Consider the following 24,738-nt stretch of genomic DNA (forward strand, 5'->3'; position numbering starts at 1 on the left):
GAGAAAGGCAACTTAGCATGGGAAGGGGATATGTGGGGCAGCAGGAACCGAGGGCAGCCAACCTCTCTGGCCTTTGTTCTCCGCTTATTACGATTCCTCCTAAGTCTCCACCGCTATCACGTACTTATGCACAGCACAGACACTGGAGCAGTTCTGCTTGCCTAGCTATATTTTCAGATGCTGTGAGTAACGCACAGGGAATCGAAAGTTAACACCGTTACTTCGTGTTGTCTCTTCTACATAACAGCCCTGTAAGATAGGGTGAACACCTACGCTCAACCACTTCCAGACCGTAGTGAAAAGCTTCCGACAGCTAGATGGACGTTAACAGGGGTTTTTATAAAAAGGCACATCCTGTTGCTCGACCACAATCCATTTGTGCTCATTAAATAATCATGTTCATGGTTTCCCTTTGCTTCTCTAAAGCAAAGCTGAGTGGCTCATTCAGTAGAATTTTGTCTCTCTCGAGACAGACAGATGCCAACAACAGAGCATGAGACTCTTAATTGCAGGATTGTGGGTTCGTGCCCCACGCTGGGCAAAGGATTCCTGCACTGCACACTAAAAGATCAATTTCTTACAAGTGCGCAATGAGTATTTTGTAGCACTTGTAACAGTGCCAGTTTTGCAGACTAAATAGGCATATATGGGCTAAGGCAATCCCACAAGCATACTGGTATATATTTAACTCCCTTGTTGATATTTGGTGAGCTGCTTCTTATGATGAAATCATTTTACTACTTTCCCACAGATCCCACCAAAGCATCTCTAGTTTATTAAGATTTACATATTCTGGAACCTAGCCACCAAGGGAATGGTCATAAGCTTTATTTCTGTGTGTCAAGAGCCTTTCCTTTGCAACTGTTCACCACAGCAGGATATTCTGGTCTTCTAAATGAGGGAGATGTCTACCCACAAATTGCAATTGTTCAGAAAACAGCTAGGATACTCTAAGAGAAATCAATTCAAGATGACTTGCAGGAGCCTTAAATTATACAGTGGCAGATCTCAGAAGGGGAAACGGACAGGTATTAACACAGCTCTAAGTTTCTTTGTAGATGATGGAAACAGTATAAACAATGACTTCCAGAAAAACAGAAGTGCCCTCTCTAAATACAGAACAAAGCAGTTGCTTAGGAACAGAATCAGGAAGCATTTCATATAGCAAGATGCTTGGCAGCCAAGGGACAAAGAAACTCTCTGGTGAGATGTTCAACTGTAGTCATATGGATTTATATCTAGCTGTGTACAATATGCGTGTTGGACTTTGGATCAACAACAAGCTTTATGTTGCATGCTTTACCATGAAGACGTCAACAGTGCAAGATCTAGAAGCAAAGGCTTCAAGCCAAACTGGAAATAGCAAAACTGGTCCTTACTGGTGCCTTAGCACCAGTGCCCTGGGGAGGTCACTTTGGTGCTGTTAGCAGCGGTTTGACTGCACCCCTGGAGGCGCACTTCATTGTCTCTTGAGAAAGACAGATGCCAATAGTAAGCTATATCCCTAAAATTTATGGAATGTATCCTCTGCTCCCTTCACCACCTTTCCCCAAATGGTCAGTGCAGCTTGAAGCTTCCAAAATGTGTAAATATAAACAGTATACTTGAAAAAGGCTTAAAAGGCCACATAGTCAATAGGACCAATGATGTAGAATCTCATTTGCCAGGGTTAAATCTACTCCACTTCCTATCTGACTAAAAAAACAAGACCAAGAGTACACTGTCCTTTGCCCCTCTTGTTCATGATTTCCTTGCAGTACTTTGCGATGCTCCTCCCCCTTCCTACACACTCTTCCGCCCCACACATAATGTTCTCTTCCCTTCTGCTACTATTTGTTCCTTCTTCCCACAAAGCTTTGCTTTCTCTATACATACAGTTACTTAAAAATGAGAGTTAGCAGCAGGGTTCTGTTCTCGAAGGCCTGAGGTGACCGTTCTAGCCATGACTTCATGAATGCCTTTTATACAGCAGCAATAAACATAAGAGTTCACTTTCCTTAGAGGCGGATACACAGCAAGACAAGCTTACATGTGGGCCAGGATTTGGCTGCGTAATGGCAAGTCAATATTATTCATTCTGAATTGTTGCAAGAGGAAACACAGCGTGTGAGCAAGGAAGGATATTCTGCTCTGAACACACACACACATGTATACTTAATGCTTAGGATATTATGTATATCAGAATAATACAGTCTGGGAAGTTAAGCCATGCCTTAAGAAACAGTCCTTCGGATAGTGAACTGTATAATTTGACTCATTCTCAGGTCTGAAGAAGGCACGCCCACTTTTATGCAACTTCTCCTTTTCCATATAACGCATCACAAATAGCTTTCCCACATGCACAGGAACTGTGACCACTACTCAAATAAATAATTTGCATGAAATTAAGGGAACCATAAACACCGCTGATGTTTTGTTGACATTCTTTGCTGCAGCTTCTACTCCTATAGAGGTAAACTATTTCTTATACAGTGGTACCTTGGGTTACAAACACCTCGGGTTGCAAACACTTCGGGTTACAAACTCCACTAACCTGGAACTAGTACCTCGGGTTACAAACTTTGCCCCAGGATGAGAACAGAAATTGCATGCCAGCGGCGCGGCGGCAGGAGGCCCCATTAGCGAAAGCGCACGACAGGTTAAGAACGGTTTCGGTTAAGAATGGATCTCTGGAACGAATTAAGTTCATAACCCGAGATACCACTGTACTGAACAATAGCAGAAGAGGCTCCAACAAACCTCTAGCTGAATAGCAGCTGTTCTCTTATTTGCAAATAAATTCCTGTATCCAAATCTAGAGGAGGGAAAGGGCCATGTAGAATTTTGAATGGTCACAGAATAGGGTTTCAGCACCTTCTCCCCATGAGTAACTAAAGCAAGATAATTACAGTGGTACCTCTAGGTACAAGCTTAATTCGTTCTGGAGGTCTGTTCTTAACCTGAGGTACCACTTTAGCTAATGAAGCCTCCCACTGCCACCGCCGTGCAATGTCTGTTCTCATCCTGAGATAAAGTTCTTAACCCGAGGTACTACTTCCGGGTTGGGACGCGGGTGGCGCTGTGGGTTAAACCACAGAGCCTAGGATTTGCCGATCAGAAGGTTGGTGGTTCGAATCCCCACGATGGGGTGAGCTCCCTTTGCTCGGTCCCTGCTCCTGCCAAGCTAGTAGTTTGAAAGCACGTCAAAGTGCAAGTAGATAAATAGGGACCGCTCCGGTGGGAAGGTAAACGGCGTTTCCGTGCACTGCTCTGGTTCACCAGAAGCGGCTTAGTCATGCTGGCCACATGACCCAGAAGCTGTCTGCGGACAAATGCCGGCTCCCTCGGCCTGTAAAGTAAGATGAGTGCCGCAACCCCAGAGTCGGTCACGACTGGACCTAATGGTCCAGGGGTCCCTTTACCTTACTTCCGGGTTAGCAGAATCTCTAACCCAAAGTGTTTGTAACCCGAGGTGTTTGTAACCTGAGGTACCACTGTATATATTGCTCAATCTATTAGATTATCTTCATCATTGCTTCTTCTAAGCTATTGATCAACAGTTACTTGCCAGGATCCCAAGCAGATGTCACTCTAAGCCAGTTAACCAGTTGCAGAAAAAAACGGGATCTGGGACCTTACGAATGCAAAGCACCACTGAGAGACAGTCTTCTGCCATATTATGCAATTTAAAGAAATATAAATCAATTAAGGAAACATGTATGGATTCCGGTGTGTGTGTGTGTGTGTGAAGAATTTGGATTACCTTGGCACAGAAATTTGAAATACTGAAATCTTCCTAGCAGTAAGACACTAGAATCCCTTCCGATATTGTTGGACTACCAATTCCTGCTGCCCCAATTCTCATGATCATCAATGAGATGTTGTGCAACCAATCTCATCTGTTATACTACAAAACACCACTATTGGACAAGCCATGCACACTGTTCAGTGCTTTTCAGAAGCCATGAGTTTGAGAACTCAGCTTATGCTTTCTAAACAACGCATCAGCTGATATTTTACACAGCTGCAAAAATAAATAAATCGAAAGCAATGTTATAAACACAATACTGAATACCATAATTTACAAGGCAGTAAATTGGAACAGTACAGAAGTGGCAATTCTGCTAGTTAAGTATGAAATGATACCACATTTTTGCAGCTTAATATGTTAATGATACAAGGCTAGACACAAAGGCATTTTTGAAGCATTCCCATCAAATCTGTAGTAACTCGAGCTTAACATATATTACAGTGGACGCTTGGGTTGCGAACGTGATCCATGCAGGATGCATGTTCGCAACCCGCAGCGTTCACAACCCGCAGCGGCACGTCTGCACACACGCAGGTTGCAATTCGGTGCTTCTGCGCATGCATAAAGTGTGATTTGCCGCTTCTGTGCATGCGCGACCCTCCAAACCTGGAAGTAACCCACTCTGGTACTTCCGGGTTTTGGTGGGTCCATAACCCGAAAAAACGCAACCTGAGGTCTGTAACCTGAGGTATGACTGTACTTGCAATTCCCAAAAGTAAAGATACACACTTGTTATTCTAAACTAAAACATCAAAACAATTTAAATTCATCACTCTTGCTGCAAGTAACTTTTATCATTAAAAGAATACCATTTTCATAAATACTTGATAAAATTTAAGCAAAGCGGTTATTTTTACCGTTATCTTTACTGCTGTTTTCTTCAATAGTCATTTGCTCGGCCAGTTCAGAAAGTGACTCATCAATCGTCTGGCTCCCACGCAACGTTAGGGAAAGTCTCCTTTTGAACTTTTTCATTCTATCTGTAATACGTCTGGCTCACGGAAGCCTATTAAAATAAGAAAGTTGTTATTTTAAACACTTGTTTCAACTACAAGAAAAATGTGTTTAGTGCTGATTGCTTATACAGTATCAATCTAAACTTTGTAAGGTCATTTTAACAAAAGAGCTAAGTTTTGAAATTGTGAATTTAATACAGCTTAATGTTTATCTCAGTTCTATTCTGGCTTATCTTGGCTTGTGGTGGGTAAGTTGTAACAAAATAAAATACCCCATTAAAAGACACTACACATTTATTATAACACACCCAGAGTCTCCACTTTTTAAAACCAACCAAAGTTTTACAGGCTTAGACTGACAAATCTTTAGAAAATGGTAGCTCCACAACTGTGTTGTGACCAACTAGAATATTCTTCGCCTATGCGTTCCTGCTGTCCAACTTCATATGTAGATGGTGTAATTTTAAAAAGGTACACCTTATGGGTTATGATGAAATTTAAGGGAGGTCTAACCAATAGAAGCACTTCCTGGGAGATTTGACTGTGTGCAGCTGGGTTTGGAGGGGAGTTTGTATACACAATTCTGTTGGGAATGGATGAATTGCAAATGAATTAAAGCTCCTTAGAGGAGCTTAGAAGGAACCTTAAGTGGTGAACTTTCAGCTCTCCAAATGTTGTTGAACTACAATTCCCATCATCCCTGACCACTGACCATGCTTGCAATGGATGATGGGAACTGTAGTTCAGCAAGATCTGGGGAGACAAAGGTTCACCGCTGCTGTATTAGATAAACTTCTGCAGCAAAACCAGAATATACCTTTCACAATTTTCCAGTGAGACCCCTCTCCTACACAAGCAAGCTGGGTGGAAGATCAAAAATGCAATGAGGGCAGTCCTTGATGAATGTGATCAGAACAGATTTCCACAAACGTGCTTTCCGGGTCACTACAAACCAGACCAAATTATTTCCTGGTGACAGTCTTCCCAAACCCAACAAAACACAAGAAGCTCCCTCACTCCTAAGCTATACCATGCTCTCATTCTTTGCTTAGTTGAAGGGACAGACTCTGACCCACTCCTGTCCTGTAGCGTATACATAGGACTCAGGGGAGACGACAGCAGATATTTGTGACAATCCGCCTTGGTTGAATTCAAATGCTTTAAAATCCCAATACAGGTTTACTGGGCATGAAATATTACTCCCATCTGTATGACTATCTCTCAAGGTGGTAGGAAAGCAAATAAAACAATTAGAATAACATGGAAAGGGAAAAGGGGGGATAATACGACATCCTATTGAGAGCAGGCTGGGCCAGCTTCTCCAAACTATTTGCTCACTTTTTGATTGACCTGTTCAAAACTGGACCATGTTTTCAAACAGAAGTGCTAGAAATATGAAGGCAAAGCAGATCAGGAAATACAAAAAAGTTATTTTTAAAATTTTTATTTTATAAAATAGTAAAACAGGAATATTTTACTCTTTGGTTAATGTTCTTAAGATGAGCCATCAATTATGGAAAATCTTTGGGACTAAAGTACAATGATGTGGAAGCATCTTCCACATCAGAACCAACAGAATGTATGACTTAATTCCTTACTTCCTATCAATGCACAGGACAGCATTCTAAAACAAAGGGTAAATTAAGTCCAGAGGGACGTTCTGTGTGAGTCTCAGTGTTGGTGAGCAGACTTCAGAAAAGTATCTGATTTGTGTGTAAGTATTTTAAGGATTAGTTTATGAATCCTGCCACCCTCAGACCCAAGTGTTGCATCAGAGGAGAGGAATGGTTACTACTCCCTTCTGTTAGCTTCCCATGCTGCTGCAGTAACATTTGAAACCCAGCAATGAAATGGGAATGCAAGACATATTTACTTTCCATACCTGGCACTTTCAACCAAGGGGGGAACCTATTCTATTTTTTAGTTGCAATTGTTTTTGATTTACAGAACATGGGCTGAGTGCATATAGTTTTTAGTCCAAAGGACCCACTATGTTTAGGCAGATATAAGCACATACTAATTATACTCCTTTCTGCAGAAGTCTGAATGGCAATATAAAAAGACTACTACAGGCAACCCGCTCCCCACCCCCCCAAAAAACCACACTGCTAATCTGACAAAGATACATTTGTTCCACTGGTATGCCAACACAAACTAAAAGAATTAGAATTTGGCAAGAGAAATATACTGCTTAAGAATAGCTTTGTATCCATTCTGGGCTCCTTTGGGAGGAAGGGTGGGGATATAAATTTAATAAATAAACAAATGCAGCTCAGAACTGAACTAATGCAGCATTTAACATCTGAGTTTTTTCAGGCATATGCTGCTGAAGACTGGAAATTTAAGCAAAAAATAATAATATCAAAAATCAAATGTAATATCCAAGAACCATCCCCTGCCAGTAACCTGAAAATGAATGCCCTTCATTATATTAAGACATTGATAGATGTATTTGCTTTCTAGTGGAAACTAATTCCATTTCTAGGCACAAGACAATAGTAAATGGTACTGTTGCTGGCTAAAGTGTAAGGTTCAGTGCCAAAAACACAAAACCCAACATAAAAGGTTGTGTGCACTGTAGCCACAAGCTGAAGCCAGGCAGACGTATACTTGTTCCACTGGTGAAATGTTCTGCACCAGCTAAATTCTGTGCACAAAAAGAGAGAAAAAGCATAAGCTGGCTGTTGCTGACTTTGTGCAACAGCTTGCAGAATCTGTTGGAAAGCCAGTTCCTGCTAGCACAACTGCTGAATTCCTTTGTTGTGCAACTTTAAAACTCACAATGAACACTGGATATAACCCACTAAATTCCACACTCTAATCTGACTTTGATAGTCTGCTTTTCTGTGAAGCTCTGATTGCATGCTACCATTGCCTCAACCTCGTGTGGCAATGATTATTAAGCTATCCCCACAATGCAGATGCTCCTCTCTCCCACAATGACTTGGCCAACTTCTAGCTCCAGAAGCTGGAAGACAGCAAAAGAAAGCTCATATGAAGATACACTGCGGCGTTTTTGCACATCCCAACCTGAGCCACTTTCAACAGTCAGCCTTGGAGTCAACAGGCTGCAAGGGATGGGGCCATGCAAGTCAGTGCACTTTTACATGGAAGTGTTTGCCTTCTTCTGCAGGGCTTTCATTCTCCCTACTTGCAAAGCTGTCGAAAATTAACAAAGCAAGTCATTCTTAGCACAAATAGTTATGGTATCAAATACGAAGAGAGGCAGCTGTAATTTCAGACAAAGCTTCATTTACACGGCATCCACAGCTATCGGCAGCATGTGATAAATGTACTCAATTTTTTTAGGGCCTGCAGTGATACAGTTATGATGTTAGCTGATGGGCAATTATGTTGTCTGCTTTACAGTGGTACCTTGTGTTACGTACTTAATCCGTTCCAGAGGTCCATTCGTAACAGGAAACCGCTCGTAACATGAGGCGCCCTTTCGCTGGTGGCGCCTCCTGCTGCTGCCGCGCCGCCAGAGCGCAACTTCCGCTCGCATCCCGGGGCAAAGGTCGCAACAAGGGGCATCTACTTCCGGGTTAGCAGAGCGTATAACCCGCAGCATTCGTAAGGGGGACAGTACATAACACAAGGTACCACTGTATTTGTACTGTATTTGTACCTCTCTTTAGTGGACAGTTTTACAATAATCACACACACACACACCATTTTCAGAGCAGTGCATAGCTGCCTCTGAACAGAAAAAAGACAGCAGGGTAAACTAAAGAGTGATACAGAGTTCAACTCCATGGGCATAGCCAGGCCTTTTGTTAGGGGGGCAGAACCTCAGTTTACTATGCATTTTTATTGATTTTTATTGATTTGGGGGTGGGAAACTGCCCATCCTTGCCTCCCCTGGCTACGCCCATGTTCAACTCTGCTGTCTTTCATCACAGAAGCAATCACACTTTTTGCAGGGAGGGGTAGCACATCTTGCTAGCATAGTGTTCAGCTTTCAAATTTAAAAAAGGAAGAGCCTTAGACAAAAAACAAAACGGGTAATGATCAGGATGGTCCCTGCTGCCAGACACAGTTCTGTCTGGTGCAATGCCTTTATATTTCTATGCCAAAATAAGCCTGCTTCCACCTGCTTCTCACTCACCTGGCTGATCTCTGACTCTCTGAAGTAACATGGGTGCAACAATTTACACCAATCTAAAAATCAACAAGGATAAATGGGAAGTCCAATACATTTCTGGAGGCATGGATGATACGAAGATTTCTGATACATGTGACAAATCAGACCCCCTAACATAACAGTCCTAGGAAGAACAACAAAATTATGGGTATTAATGTCTGTCTGTGACAATAAACAGGAGAAGAAGAACAACAATTTGTAATTAGTAAATGAAAGCCATGCCATCTGTATAAAGCAACAGAAATGACCAGAGGCAGCAACAGAACACTTGAAAACACATGACCAGTAAAAGCAGACACACACCTCTAGTGATGTCACAGTTCCAACAGAGTGTGGAAGTTCTTTCCAGGCAACAAATGCCTTTTAGCAGATGACTAGTGTGCTGCCCGATCTGATGGGATTATGAGAAGAAACTATGGCAACATGGTTCCCACGCCTAAAACCACACACTTGGAACCAAAGGCATCCTTTTTCAAGTGGATGGCACAAAATGGCCTCTCTGCTTTCCTTCTACTCCTTGCATCCACTGCAACTTCCTGAGGCTATAATATGCTGCTCTCAAGAACTCCTAGATATCAACAGCAACTTTTTGGGAGGCAGTAGCCTCCTAGACAGAGCCCACCTGCATGTTTTTGTATATAAACCCTAGTACTTGAAGAGACGTGCATAGTCCCAATATAAAGAGGTGGAGAGAGACAATGTATAAAACGTGAGCTTGATCATCATTTCACTTCTGCTAATATCAAACTTGATAGTCCAGTGAAACATGCTTATTGCCCTCCAAGAGGAAGAGGAAGTGGAGTGTATGTCCAGAGAGTATATGGGGAGGTAAACAGATTTGAGAAACATCTGACCCGACAGGACCTCCAACAATTTAAATGCATTCCAAGACCATAATTCTCCCCCCACCCCGACACCAGGATGCTATAAACTTTCAAGGACTTTGAGCTCTTTGAAGTTAAATGAATCCTGGGTGGGGGTTCTGGAATTAATTAGAAAAGTAATTATGCAATCCTAATTAATCATCCTTCCAGGGATTCTTTAAGCTTCTATAAAGGCAAAAAAGTTTCTAAGAGTAAGTAGTACTGCTTAAAAATATTATAGAAGGAGTTGAATTGATTCCAGGCTGTGCAGCATGACGCACAGGCTCCTTGAATCCAACTTCCCACTCAAAATCTCCTGTACGCTGTTGAAAGGTAAAGGTAAATAAAACCCTTGACTTCACAGCTTGAGTTCAAAGCTACTGAATCCTACTTACCTAGCAGCTCTAAACCCCAACAGTCAGACCCATAGTGCAATGGCACTGTAGCACTGCTGAGGTTTAAGCTTAGCTGAGAACTGTTGTTTGAGCTCATTGCTGCAACTGCTGAGCTTTGCCAACTCACTAGCTTTGGCTGAAAGGTGGCCTTGGTGGCAGGGGAGGGAGGGAAGTGAAGAGAACAATGGCACTTCCAGCCTCCCAGCAGAGTAGACTCCCTCCCCTCTCCTCTGTTGCTGGGTGATGCAGAATCTGAAAGGGGTCTAGAGTCACTTCCTCTCCCGGTCAATCTCCAATGGTGACTGTTCTTTGGAGGGGGGTGGGCCTGCGTCCCCAGTGGTGCCAGTTTCGCTAGTCTCTACGTATGCCTCTGCCTACCATTCAGTGCCAGAAGCTGTGAGATCAGGCACCAAGTGCCCTTAATTGCTCCATACTTTGGTTAAATTTGGTATTTGGTCTGCACAAAGGGCAGAACAAAGTGTGACAGATCTAATCAGCAAATCTGTTTGATCATCTATTCTCCCTTAAAGGCAGATCCAGAAAATTCAAAGATAAGTTCTCCCTTAATATTCATGGGGAGTCCAAAACTTCTAGTAGCACATATATGCAAAAAGGGGTTTAGTTGCTGTTAAGAGTTACCACCAATTCCCTTTTAAACTAACTTCAGGAAAAAACAGAAACCAGAGAATACATGCTAAAATCTATTGAGAATGGGACTCGTTCATCTAGCTGTCCAACTATCACTACCTCTTTACAGCTAGCTCAGGTTTTGCATGCAACCTGATTTCTGTTTATTAATAATAGGAAATTGGTCACTTTCAAACTATCTAAAACAGGCAAGTCTAATAAATAAAGTCCTCGCTCTTACTTTACAACAGTTTCCCACTGCACACCTTCTATTAAACATATGAAAATCCTGTGAAAGATTTGATTATTAACTTGTTTTGCATTGGGTTGGGATCTTAAGACCTGCCACTATTGGAGGCAGCATGTTTACTTATTGGTCTGAGTATATCATGCCTACTCTGCAAACTTTACATTGGCTAGTCACCAAAGGCAGATTGAGTTTTAGGACAGCATAAGGGCTCGTTTAAAGTTCTGGCTCCAAGACTTCACAGCTTGGTAAAAAGCTGCAATTTGAAATCTACTTGTATTCACGATAACTTAAATGTAAAGGCAATTAGTTGCAAAACTGATTTGTTGAAAGAGAACCTACACACATTTTCCTCTGATATCTACTTACTGCTTCCCAGATTCAATGCAAATCTGAAACAAATCCAACAGAGGCATTTCTTTAAAGATCCATAGAAGTGCTTATTATTCTTTACCACTCAGTTTTCAATTAACTTGTTCTGCAGGAGAACCATTTTATCTTGTTTTGTGTGGTTTACTCTTGCGTACAAATACTACATCACAGTGAACATTGACTTCCACATGTGAATTCTGACAATCTCAACTGGTTTGTGTGAATGTCCAAGTGAATCTATGAAATACTGACAGCGCCCCAACTGCTGTTTTGGATATACACAAGTTGGCAAATTACATTTAGATCACTGTCAACATTAGCCATCTGGAATTGTCAGGACTCATACCTGAAAACACCACAGTTCACCATATTTTGGACATTCGCAGCAATGTACACACATATTACAGATTTCTAATGAATAAAGGATGCATAGTGCTGCTGTTTCTTTTTAGCTACTTTGGGTTATATGACTGTCAATAAAGTCTACCCTCTCTACCCCTGCAAAAATACATGTCCTTTGAACACAAACGTGGCAATCATTTCTGGCTTACAAACACTGGACTTTCCAAATGCAGAAATACCTTTAAAACTATCCCATTCATATAAACAGATCTGAAAAGCAATCCTAACAGCAAGATTCAGATATAGTATATCTGCTGCAGCAGCAAAAGCTGCTTATCTGCTCAGCTCATTCCTACCATACTGACTATAATCATTTCTAAACTTTCCAGCAGCAACACTGTAGATAAATGTTTTCATTCATATGCAGGTGGCTAACATGAGACAAATTCAGTGAACTTGAACAGAATGAGGGCTTTCTATAGTTGTTAGTCACTGATGTAATCTGACTGTACCATTTACAGAACGTCTTCACTTACCACTTACATCATTCTGCTCAGTGTAAGGCTTTAAAAAAATCATTATGGATATTACAAAGTAAAATAAATATAGATGCATTATTCAAAGCAGCTCTTTTTTGAACTCCGTTAAAAATATAAGGCATCTCAATAACAGATTCTGATTCTCAAACCTTTATTAGCATGTGTACAAGATTCCAGTAGCGTTCAATACAAAAAAACCACTCCAAACCTGCCTCTAACATTTATCCATCTTGGATAAACATAAAAAGGCTACTTTGCAACATCTCAATAGTATATTTTTAAACAACTGGGTTTTGTCCTATGGGACATGGATATTCTTGCAACTATGAAAAATATGGTAGCCAAACAAATATTCGCTATCAATGTTTACAACAGAGATTGCCAAAGTCACCTAGATTGCAAAGTTCAGCTATAAGAAGTAGGTAATGCAAAGGTATTGCCTTGCTACACAAATTGCACAAAATGTGGAGATAATTACCGTATTTTTCGCCCTATAGGACGCACTTTTTCCCCTCCAAAAATGAAGGGGAAATGTGGGTGCGTCCTATGGGACGAATGCAGGCTTTCACTGAAGCCTGGAGAGCGAGAGCGGTAGGTGCGCACCGACCCCTCTCCCTCTCCAGGCTTCGCGGACCTCTCGGCAAGCAGCGGGAACGTTCCCGCTGCTTGGGGAGAGTTGCCGGCATCCCGAAGCCTGCGCGCGCTGACCTCAGCGCGTCCAGGCTTCGCGGATCTCTCCCCAAGCAGCGGGAACGTTCCCGCTGCTTGGGGAGAGTTGCCGGCATCCTGAAGCCTGCGCGCGCTGATCTCAGCGCGTCCAGGCTTCGCGGACCTCTCGGCAAGCAGCGGGAGCCAGCGCTGGACTCCCACGGCTTGCAGAGAGCTGCCTGTTTGGGGGCTGGGGTCGGGGGAAGCTCGGGCTGCCCCAGCCCCGCGCCTGGGGGAAAAATAATTTTCCCCCCTTTATTTCCCCCCCAAAAAACTAGGTGCGCCTTATGGGACGGTGCGTCCTATAGGGCGAAAAATACGGTAAGCTAAAAATGTTGACTGAAACAAGAGGCTTGGATAGACATCTGTAAGAGTAACCTCATAATTCTGTCTAGTAATACACATCATACCAATTTTGTCAATCCTCCCGTTACTAATCAACCCTGTTAGAAAGGTGAGGATTAACAAATGTAAGCAATATGAAAATCAAGGTGGTCAAATGCTTATCAATCACACTGACTTCCTCTGAAATCACACTTAGAGGGGAAATGTTTGAAGTGTGTTAATCATTTGCAGCTGGATACTATAAGTTTTCCATTAAATTAGAAGATGGAAGTCAAAACAGCCCTGTTTATTCAAGTACAGTATCTTCTTAATGCAAAAGGTGTCAAGCTGAATAATGCTGTGCACTTTGCCAGCTCAAAAATATAAACACCTCAAGATTCAACACAACAAAACAAATTACTGATTGTTCAAATAGAAAACACGATCACCTAGGTTGACATTTGCTGGCACATGTGGAGCCACAGGGAACCCTACAAGAAACAAAGCTATTTGTTTATTTACTCAGGAGGAACCAGCACAAGCAGAAAACAAAAATCCACACATTCAAGTAATCCCAAATAACATGCAAGAGCTTTAAATGTTTGTTTATTTTATTTCCTTTGTTCCTACAATGAAACTCATGTTGGTACATAAATAAGAGAAAAAGCATGATGAAGAATGACTCAAGAATGAGTGCGATGTAGTACTCAAAATTATTCTTTCCAATAAAGAATCGTGAAAATGCTTTCCTATCAAAACCATACGCTATTGTGCTATGTATTCCCATTACAGGTACAGAGTCAAAATTTCTAGTTTTCTTAAGATACAAAGGACTTTCGCATGCTTATCACAGCATGTGGTATATTTACTACCCCACACAGGCATTTTGCAGTGTAAAATATTATGCAGCCCAGGCAAAGGTTTACATGCGCATCACGAGAAAGTACAGATATGAAAATTTCAACCATGCTAAAATTATGGCTCACATCTTCCTTCCTCCATCCCCTCCCCCAAGTTACCACCCCTTATCTCAACTTCTCCCCCTAAGATGCACGGTTCCACCCAGGGTTTCTGAAACAGTTTCTACATCTATTATGAACTTACTGGCAAAAATTTCCTCATAGTTCTTACAAAAGCTCACCAAGGGTCCAAATCAGGTTTGTTTGTTTTTATCTTCTTGCATGGCACACATGGATTTGCATAGAAAAAGCTGGCCAACTAAAGTAACTAGTCATGTACAGTTACTTACCTCACTTTCTACTCTATTCCTTGAACTTCAGTTCAAGTTTGTATATTATACAAGTTTCATTGTACTGGAAAACTATACGAAAACAACCCACCCACAAAAATGTAGCTAAAAATCAAAAGGTTGTTCTATTTTTATACTTCCAGCTTCTAACAGACTGGCTTATCTTAAGGTTTCAGTTCACCAAGGACAGAGGAAAATAAAATTCGAACTGTTAGAATGCTATCCATCTAAGATATACTCAGAGGAGACTCAACAAAACTAAAGTCTCATTATACATTGAAAAGTTGCAAGCAGCATAATCTTCTTCCACGCAGAAGTAATTCTACAAACAGAAATACCTGCAAAATGTGTCGCTATTCACCCTACTTATGAGAGCATTTGTGTTACTGTTTATTTTTAAAAAAGCTAAATAATTATTTGAACAAACCTAATCCAAGTATTGTATGATATTTTTTCAGACAAATAGGTTCCAACACACTACAGGCTATCTAATGCAAGGATGCAGGGGTGAAACAGACACACTAGAGAATACTCTATTTCCCCCAATTTGCTGACTAACCAGTGTTTCCTTTTTCTAAATGGGGAAGACTTAAATATTCTCTGAAGTTTGTTCCCTCCCCAGACCTTTTAATGTTTGCCTTGTTGTACTGATGATTTACGGACGCGGGTGGCACTTTGGCCTAAACCACTGAGCCTCTTGGGCTTGCCGATCAGAAGGTCAGCGGTTTGAATCCCCGCCACGGGGTGAGCTCCCGTTGCTCGGTCCCTGCTCCTGCCAACCTAGCAGTTTGAAAGCACCTCAAAGTGCAAGTAGATAAATAGGTACCGCTCCAGCGGGAAGGTAAACGGCGCTTCTGTGCACTGCTCTGGTTCACCAGAAGCGGCTTAGTCATGCTGGCCACATGACTTGGAAGCTGTACGCCGGCTCCCTTGGCTAATAAAGCGAGATGAGCGCCGCAACCCCAGAGTCGTCCACGACTAGACCTAACAGGGGTCCCTTTACCTGTACTTTACTGATGATTTAGGGCAACTCAAAACAGTCTGTTATCAACTCCTACCCTTTAAAAGGATGTTTTAATAATGCCAGAGTTTTTAATCCAAAACTTCTGTATATGCTCATCTGAGTATCCATCAATTTAATATTTGTCAAACTCCTCCAGTTATTTGGCTCAATTACTAGAAATACCCACATATTAGAAACTTGTTGCCTTATGTACTGTCCCGGGCACAGTCAACCCCAATGAGGACAAGTGGTTGGAAGTTTCCTTCTTTATTGGCAAAACACTTGATGACATCTGCTCCTAAGGTGCAAGGAATATACACCTCGCGCTTGTTGACTGCCTAGCTAGGCATCTGCTTCTTCAGGCTTGTGCTCTGACCCAGACAGTTGGAGCAACAGAGCGACTGCTCCCCTTCCAGTTCACTTAAATGCCTTGTCTGAGACACAAGCAATCGGCGACTTCTCCTATGTGGCAGCTGTAGCTGCTCCTGTCGCTTTAAGCCCTTCCTTGTCCTTGGAGGGGATGGAGGGGTTTCTAATGGCCTAACTCTCTGTGATTCTATTTCTTTCCCCTCTGAGTCTTCCTCCCAACTCTTTGCCCCCACTCCTTTTCTCCCGGCTCTGACTGCCCAGACTCTTCCTCTTCCTCCACCCTAGTTCCTGCCTCACAGGTGGCGCAGAACCCCACAAGTCATTGGCCCCCTTCCCCTGGATCATTCTCCTGTCCCCCTGCCTCTTCTGCTCACCACAAGGATTCCTGCCTGCCCTGACATGTACATGGTACTTGATCTTGACAAAATAGATCATTTATTACAGATAACAAGGTGTATTATTCAGAAGTTCTAGCAGCTGACTAATAAAAACCAGAGGGAGTGCATGTGCTGTTCTCTGAATACTGCTGTTCTTCCTCACACTAGATTAGACTAAACACAAGATGGCACACTGGTAGAAATATGGTGGTCTTTGGCTAGACTTTGTAAGCACTGTCACTGTAAGCTAGGTATCAATCTGTATGTTTGCAGGGCCTGAGAAAAAATTTCTACCCTGTGAAGGAAGTTTCCCTAAAGGACATTTAGGGATGAAGCAAATTGCAGAAAGGACAGAAACGGGGTCATATTTGGAAAGAGGTGGTAGCCAAGGGGGGGGGAAGAACTGTATAAACAGGGCGAAGAGACTAAAAGTCAATGAATCTCAGCTAAAAGAATGCTCCAGGACATTGGAAAGAGAAATCTTAATGTAAATCAGCCTTTGCCAACCTGGCGGTACACAACCATGATAAACACTTGAAGGGCAGCAGGTTGCCAACGGCTGGTGTAAATGAAAATGCTTCTGCCTAGAAATACTTGACTACAGCATGATTTTATATCATTAGTCCCTAACACTTGAAAACTATAATGAAAAGAACTCTTAACCATTAAAATATGTAATTATGACAAGCTATTAAAAACACGTTGTTGTTGTTGTTGTTGTTAGAGCAATTCCTATTCTGAACAATCAGCATGATAATTTTGCCAGCCCAATCATATGGTGTGGTGAAAATAAATAAACCAAGACACTTCAGAAACTGACTGGGCACTCAACCAGCACATGAAATAAACAGTTAATAGAACACAGTCTCTTTCCTTTTACTGCCAAAAGCTGAAGCACAGAATTAAGGTTACCCTAGTTTCTACAGAAGACTAGAATTGTTCAGATTTTCATTCCTTGCCTTAAAATCATCCTAACCTTACGCCATTGCTTTTAACTGAAGGTTATTATTTTTTCTTGTAAATGAACAGTATTAAAGTTCATGCATGCACATTAAGCTCAAGACACACCATACCTCCTATTTGCAAGCATTCAACTTTATAACAACACTGTTTTGAAACAGAAAAATTGCTTTGCTAAATAGTTCACAAATGTTATAGTAGCCTAATCGTATTTACATGCCACCCTTGTTCACTTTCTCACAAAAGCCTGATACTTGGAAACAACATAAACAGAGGCTTCTTTATTCATCATGTAAAACATTATTTCAAAAGCAAGCAGACAAAGTGCAACCCTGACTGCAGACGGCATTAATGAGGAGATACTGCTGACGATAGCAGCAAGTTCTTCAGGGGATTGGTTTCCCTCTCAAGTACTGCCAGAAGATTCTGTTAAATGAGCAGTGAAAATACTGAATAAAGTATTTATGATTTACACAACATAAATCATATGCTGATACTCCTGACATGAATTTGTAACAAGCCCAGTGTGCATTAAGCGAGCATGGGAAGTGTGCCATGGAAATCGTTTTACTTCTTGCATGTGCTGCAGCATATGTGAAGGAAAAGTTACACTTCTTTGTGATGCACTATTTTCAGTCAGTCATATAATCCAAACTGTAATTGTCTTCTACTGTAATTCTACCAAAATAAGCTTCTTCTGATTTCCACAAGACATCTTTTGGGTGAAGCTGTTTAATCTTTTCATTCTTTGCAACTGGTTAGAGATTCCAAAAAGCTTAGTAAAATTTGTATAGTGTTTTCTGCCTCCCCTCCCCAAATAAAACAAACAAAAACAAACAGATCTTCAAGACAACTGTCAGAACTATGTGCTTAGCAAAGGAAGTCAATGCACCAATTAACTAGTTAACTCATATTACAGCCATACGAGAAATATGAAAAATAACTAAGCAAGTATTAGAAATCATCCCAGAATTGGCTCTACTAAACATCTTCCAAGACAACAATGCCCATTTACACCACAAAGAACTCATAACCCACCTACTTTCAGCAGCCAGAAACACCATAACCAGACACTGGAGAGACCTGTCAGGAGTAAGCATGGACCAATGGTACCAAATAGTATGGGAAACAGCCTTACTAGAAAAATTAACCAATAAACTGAAACTGGCACGGGGACAAACAGAAGAAGACGCCTTTCCCGGTGATAGCTCCCCTTTATCACATACACAGCCCAACAAGACAATGACAAAAATCCACCAACAGCATACAAATCAATATGGCTAACCTGATCCAAAACACACACACACACCCCACTCACACATGAAAACAAAGATCACCACAGCCAATCACAAACAAACAACCACACCCTAGGCCAACCCCAACCTCTCTCACCACCAAAGGAACACAAGTGAACAGCAGAGAACCTGCACAAGCAACGCTGACACCAAACCCTACATACATTAAGCAAAATAGAAACACTGCCACGCACCCCCACCCATCTTCCTCCCCCTCCACCCCTCTCCCCTTTTTCTTCCTAATGTCTCAACAAATGAAACTGATTTGTAAAAATGTTACATGGAAAAAATACGAGAGACATTACACATACTTCTGTAAATCAAGAAAATCTTTAATAAAAATACAAAAAAAACCTAGTTAACTCATATTGAAGGTCCTACATTTATGCAACTTAATAATGACTGTTACCTCCCAAAAATCTAGTGGAAGTAAATGACATCTACACTAAACAAACAAGAAATTTAACCCACTCCGTCCAGTTCTTTGCTCCCCCCCATGCTTCATTTTCTTTGCTAGCAACAGTAATACCATTAATGAGGGGTGATAGTCAATCACGGCAATTTGCTCAATAATGTTACAGCCTGCTTCATTAAATGTTTCATAATGTGGACTTTGAAATTTTAAATCCAACAATCTTAACTACATTCTTAAACACCTAATCAGTTCTACAAAGAACAAAGCTCCTAAGAAACTTATGACCCTGGTCTTGCTTCTGAGGACATGAAGTGCACAAATGCTCTCATGCCACTGAAGGGCTGGGATTCAAATGACAGGAGCCCTTTCTTTAAAAATATAGGAAAAAAATTATAAAAATAAAATAAAGAATAACTTGGGGGGGGGCAGCAATCAGCTTCCTTCAGGTTCTTCAGAGATTCTCTGAGGAAAAGAGATTCTTCGTTGGGTGAATTGCCTTGCTTATTTCGGTTCCTGTATCCCCTTTCCCCAAAGTTGCCTGCTGAAAGAATGGCTTATGCCTGCAGTCAAGCATAGGGAAAAAATTCAGGCTTAATTAGCCTTTGGCTTATTAAACAATCTATGGCCTTTTAAACTTTGAAGGGTTTTGATTTTGCTAGTTACCATGTTATGTATTTTTTTGTTTTTATTCTGTAAACTGCCCTGTGATCCTCGAATGAAGAGCGGTATAGAAATTTAATAAACAAACTACTGTATAGAGGCGTTATTACCACAGATGTCCAATGGAACTTAACAGGGTTATTATAACAGGGTAATTGATCGAAATTCTCTATAAAATGTCCATTCACTGGTGACGAATGAATAGAGGTCTTGGTACCAGGGGTGGGGAACCTGTAGCTCCCAAATTTTGTTGGACCAAAATTCCCATCAGCCCAACCCAGCATGGCCAATGGTCAAGTACAATGGGAACTGCAATGCATACACAGGTTTGCCACCTCTGCTCGACACCAGCTCTGCTATAAGAACGATCACACTTATCCCTACTGTGAAAACACTATGGTTAGGCTGCAGTAATGCACTCCTTGTAGGACTGCCCTTGAAAAGTGTTTGGAAACAACAACTGGTCCAAAATACAGTGCCCAAACTTCCAAGAGGAATTTGCTGCACAGAGCATGTAACTTCTAAATTATATCAACTCCACTGGCAACCAACCAAAGACCTAAATGGGTTTGGGTAAAAATATCTGAAGCACCAGTTGATCTCATGTTTGCCTCTACCTGCAGTCTGGTCAACATCTGATGCCCTGCTCCATGTTACCTGCCTTCAAAATGAGTCAGGAATACACAACACACTACAGTTTTTCAGTGCAGCACAGCAATTATGGAATTCTTGCCCGAGGCAGGCCTCCCTGGTTTGGTCACAGCCTTTCAGTAAGTATTTACAACCTCCCTCTTTAAAATGTTTTTGGGTACTACTAATGCTATACTGTTTTCATATGATGATGGTGCTTTTCTGCATTTCTTCTTGTATTTATTTCAAAGCTGGCTTAGGAGTCCCTCAGGGCCAAAATTATGTAAAATAAATTCTATAGGCTAAACTTTCCTAAAATAGCTATACAAGGTTTGCTAATTTATTTATAAATATTTGTATACTGCTATATCATTTTTTTTAAAAAAAAATCAAACCAACTTACAGCAATAAAAACATAAAACCATACAATTGCAAATTGCGGTACAGTGGTACCTCAGGTTAAGTACTTAATTCGTTCCGGAGGTCCGTTCTTAACCTGAAACTGTTCTTAACCTGAAGTGCCACGCCGCCAGAACCATATTTCTGTTCTTATCCTGAAGCAAAGTTCTTAAGCTGAAGCACTATTTCTGGGTTAGCAGAGTGTGTAACCTGAAGCATATGTAACCTGAAGTGTATGTAACCCGAGGTACCACTGTATTGGGAGGAATGCAACCAGCCACAGCAAAACAGGTGTTACAGAGAGCACAGTGAGACTTAAATTTAAGCATGTATAGGACAGTAACACCTACTGAATTTCATGCCTGAGTAGGGATTTGAACCTGATCTCCCAGGTCCTAGTACTAGGTAAAGGTAAGGTAAAGTAAAGGTAAAGGTAAAGGTACCCCTGCCCATACGGGCCAGTCTTGACAGACTCTAGGGTTGTGCGCTCATCTCACTCTAGAGGCCGGGAGCCAGCGCTGTCCGCAGAAACTTCCGGGTCACGTGGCCAGCATGACGAAGGTAAGGTAAAAGTCAAAAGCAAATATGGGGTGCGGCACTCATCTCGCTTCAGGCCTCTAGCCACTATACTACACTACACTGGCTCTCACTGAGGAAACATGTGTTTCTACCTGCAAAATTTGAGCTTTAAGAAGAGGGATGAAAATCAGCCAGATCTCCCTTTCTGATTCCCCACCAGCAGGAGAGAAGCAATCCATTTAACTGTGTGAAATAGCTTCTTCTGCTTGCTTGCTTATGCAAATCGTAGAACAATGGAAAGGTTCCCTCTGACTCTCAGCACATCAAAAGACTTCCTGAAGGGGAAAGCTTTAGTCACAGATGGAGCTGCCCTAGGTTCTCCCACCCAGTGAGAGGAGATGTCAACTTGGTCGCAAAGGGGTGCTCCTGAGAAAGCAACTGGCAATGCTGATGGGGAACATCATGTTTGGGAGCCAAATGTAGCCCCCTAGGCCTCTGTGTGACCTTTGGGACTCTCCCCCAGCCACACTCACTTTCCAGCCACTGCCCTCGCCAGTCCTCCTTGGCTGTTCTTCTTGGTTAGAATGTGTCCTGGAATTCTGATGACGCTTCTGGCTTGGCTGGATGGAGGGCAGAGAGGGATGTGTGTAGAGACAAGTCTACCATATGGAGGCATGTGCATGTGACCCCCAGAAGTTTGCCTAGAAGGAAAAGTAGCATTCAGGCCGAAAAAGGTCCCATTCCCCCACTGGCCCTTTGCAGTGGCGGAGGAAGTCTCTTAGGGAACCTGGGGCCGAGTGCCCAGGGGCAGGGTGAACTGCCCATAGGGATGGAACAGGGCGTTTGGCATCCCATCCCATCCCTATGGGCGTTGTGGCGCACCCCGTCCCTACAGAGACGAGATGTGGCGCCCATAGGAACAAGACGTGGCCGTGGCACCCATAGGGATGGGGTGCATGGCGCCCATAGGGACGGGGTGTGCGGCACGGGGGGACAGCGGGGGGGGGGACAGTGGGAGGACAGCATGGAGCCTGCAGGTGCTGAGACATGTGGCTCGTGCGCGCTGCAGCCCCCACAGAGATGAGTGCCGCCCACCATTTTGTCACCCCCCATCAGGGTGGCACCTGGGGAGGCCCACACACCCCACACACCCCTTTGTATGCCCCTGGCCCTTTGGGGCTGAAATCTAGTCTGCACCCTCACCTAAAAAAAACCTCCCATTGCTGATGATGCCAGGAAAATGGCTTGAGGCCCGTCAGCAAACACAAACCTCCAATTTCCTATTTAATGGTAGCTTATTTAATCATGTTGCATAGTCTTAATGGTGTTGACCTGTTGTTTTTAAAGGGTTCACCCTTCGTTTAATTGAAAACTCAAATAGATATTCATTTTCCTAACTTCCTTAGGAAAGGGAACAGAGGTTGATGCCAACAGGATGTAGGGGAAAGCTTTTTCAAAGAAAGACTAAAGCAAGTTTTCACATCAACGCAAATGGGATACTTGTTCTTAGACTAAGATACAACACCCTTACGTAACCATGAACAGGAGCAGAATAGAGACAGAAGGTACGTTAAAATTATGTATTAGAGTGGGAGACGCTGACGAGTGCCAAGATGAGCATAATTCTCATCTTTGGTATTTATGTGGAAGACTAGGAAACTAGCACTGTAACAGAGCATCAGGATTCACATCTTGATCCCTGTTGAACTCTGGAATAAATTCCACATTCCTGCTGACTCACAGCAGGAGGTGACTCTCATTAACTTTACAAACACACACACAAACACACACACACACAGTAAAGAAAGATAGAAAGGAGTGACTACACAGTTTGCATGGATTAGACTTAGAACTTAATTGTGAGAATAGCCAATCAACGTCACACAATGAATAAGCAGTACTATAGATGAATGTAAAAAGGAACTCCAAAAATTTTGTCATTTAGAAAAGGCAGACAATTTGGTATATCCTGGAAGTGTTAGACCAAGGACACCTAAAATCAAGACTATGGCTGCATTCAGGCAGCGCTTTATTCCGTTTTCCCAACCCTGTTTTGCCTGTTAATTTCCACATTTTCTGTGTTCTTTCACGTGACAAAAAAACCACTTCTGGAAGCCCAGTGGAATCTAACAAAAGTCTAGCACCAACTTTCATGTTAACTTCTTCCAGGTAAAAAAATCCATTTGAAATCCTGTTATTTTCTAATGGGAGTTTTGCACTGTAATTCCATGTGGCAAAATTTGGGTCGGTGTTCCAGCATACAGTTCTTTCCAGCTGCTTAAAATTTAGTGGTATATAGATTTTTAAAAGGCACAGATCCATTAACACAACAAGTGCTGTGGTGTAAAAAGAACATTAGAAATTAGGACAGCAGTGTTAGCATAACCAGGAAAACTAACAGAATAATCTCCACGTCTGAATACAGCCTGAGGCTGCTGTAAGCTAACCAGGAAGTCAGCACCACTGAATTCAATAGGCTATACTAGGGGTCAGCAGACTTTTTCGGCAGGGGACCGGTCCACTGTCCCTCATGCCTTGTGGGGCGCCAGACTATTTTTTTTTTGGGGGGGGAATGAACAAATTCCTATGCCCCACAAATAACCCAGATGCATTTTAAATAAAAGCACACATTCTACTCATGTCCAACACTTTAATTGAACAGGGTGTTGTTCACTTAATGAATGAATTTTCTATATTTTATGATGTTTTAATAATTATATTGTACAGATCCATAGTATATATTTTTATGTTTATAAAACATAAAAAATATAAAAGTGGGTGGTGTATATGTTATAAATAAAAACAAACAAACACCAGATTCCATCTTAATAAACGGTTAGAAAATTATACCAACCCTTGGTTATTTGTATATTTATTTGGAGTATTCATAATTATGGAATGTGGGAGTTATGGGGTTTTTTTGTTCTTGTTCTTATTATGTAATTTTTTTGTATTTTTGTGCTGTGAACTGCCTTGAGATCTTCGGATGACGGGTGGTATACAAATGTAATAAAATAAGTAAATAAATACTCTGCATACATGCTAAAGTTATCAGAACATGTTTATATTTAAAATACAATAAAAAAGACAAAGAAATACTGGCAAGGGCAAAGCTGTATATTTATATCTCTATCTATCTATCTAATCTATCTGTAGTTGAATTTCCTAGCTTGGAAATAGCCTTCAAAGAAGCCAGATGTTAAGTCCTTGCATATTAGGGCTTCCTCCATAGACTGCTGCTGACCTGACTCACAGCTTCTGGCTTTGGTGGCAGATGCAGGAGGCATTAGGGGAGGCAAAGGTGTTGGAAGTCTCCCTACAGTCCACTGGCATGGCTAGCACCAGTGCAGGTGTAGTAGCGCTGACCTCCTTGAAGGAAAGGCAGCATATAACTGTAATAAATGTGCTCACTTCAGCAACAAATGAACCAAATGCTACTAAGACTGGCAAGAGAAGGGTGGGAGCAATTTGTGCAGAGTGTGAAGGGTGTGTGCATTCCCAAAGCTGGCTCCCAGAATGCAAACCATGGTTTGGAAGGACTTTTTGTTAAGTTAC

The 24,738-nt window shown here is 41.9% G+C and overlaps 1 protein-coding gene across 2 annotated transcripts in view; it reads right to left on the reverse strand.

Moving 5' to 3' along the window:
• CDK17 (cyclin dependent kinase 17) overlaps positions 1-24,738 on the reverse strand; it is a 71,159-nt gene that overhangs the window by 40,089 nt on the left and 6,332 nt on the right. The window contains exons 1-2 of one of the 2 annotated variants that reach the window (XM_082240789.1): positions 8,855-9,105; positions 4,648-4,796 (exon numbers count right to left, since the gene is read on the reverse strand). In XM_082240789.1, coding sequence (XP_082096915.1) covers positions 4,648-4,765 — 118 coding nt within the window. In that variant the 5' untranslated portion in view covers positions 4,766-4,796; positions 8,855-9,105. Of the gene's footprint in view, positions 1-4,647; positions 4,797-8,854; positions 9,106-24,738 lie in introns of those variants that run through there. The other variant, XM_082240788.1, reaches the window with a different exon arrangement.

This window comes from Podarcis vaucheri (genome assembly GCF_965113315.1).
Source record: "Podarcis vaucheri genome assembly, chromosome: 10".
NCBI classification, from domain to species: domain Eukaryota; kingdom Metazoa; phylum Chordata; class Lepidosauria; order Squamata; family Lacertidae; genus Podarcis; species Podarcis vaucheri.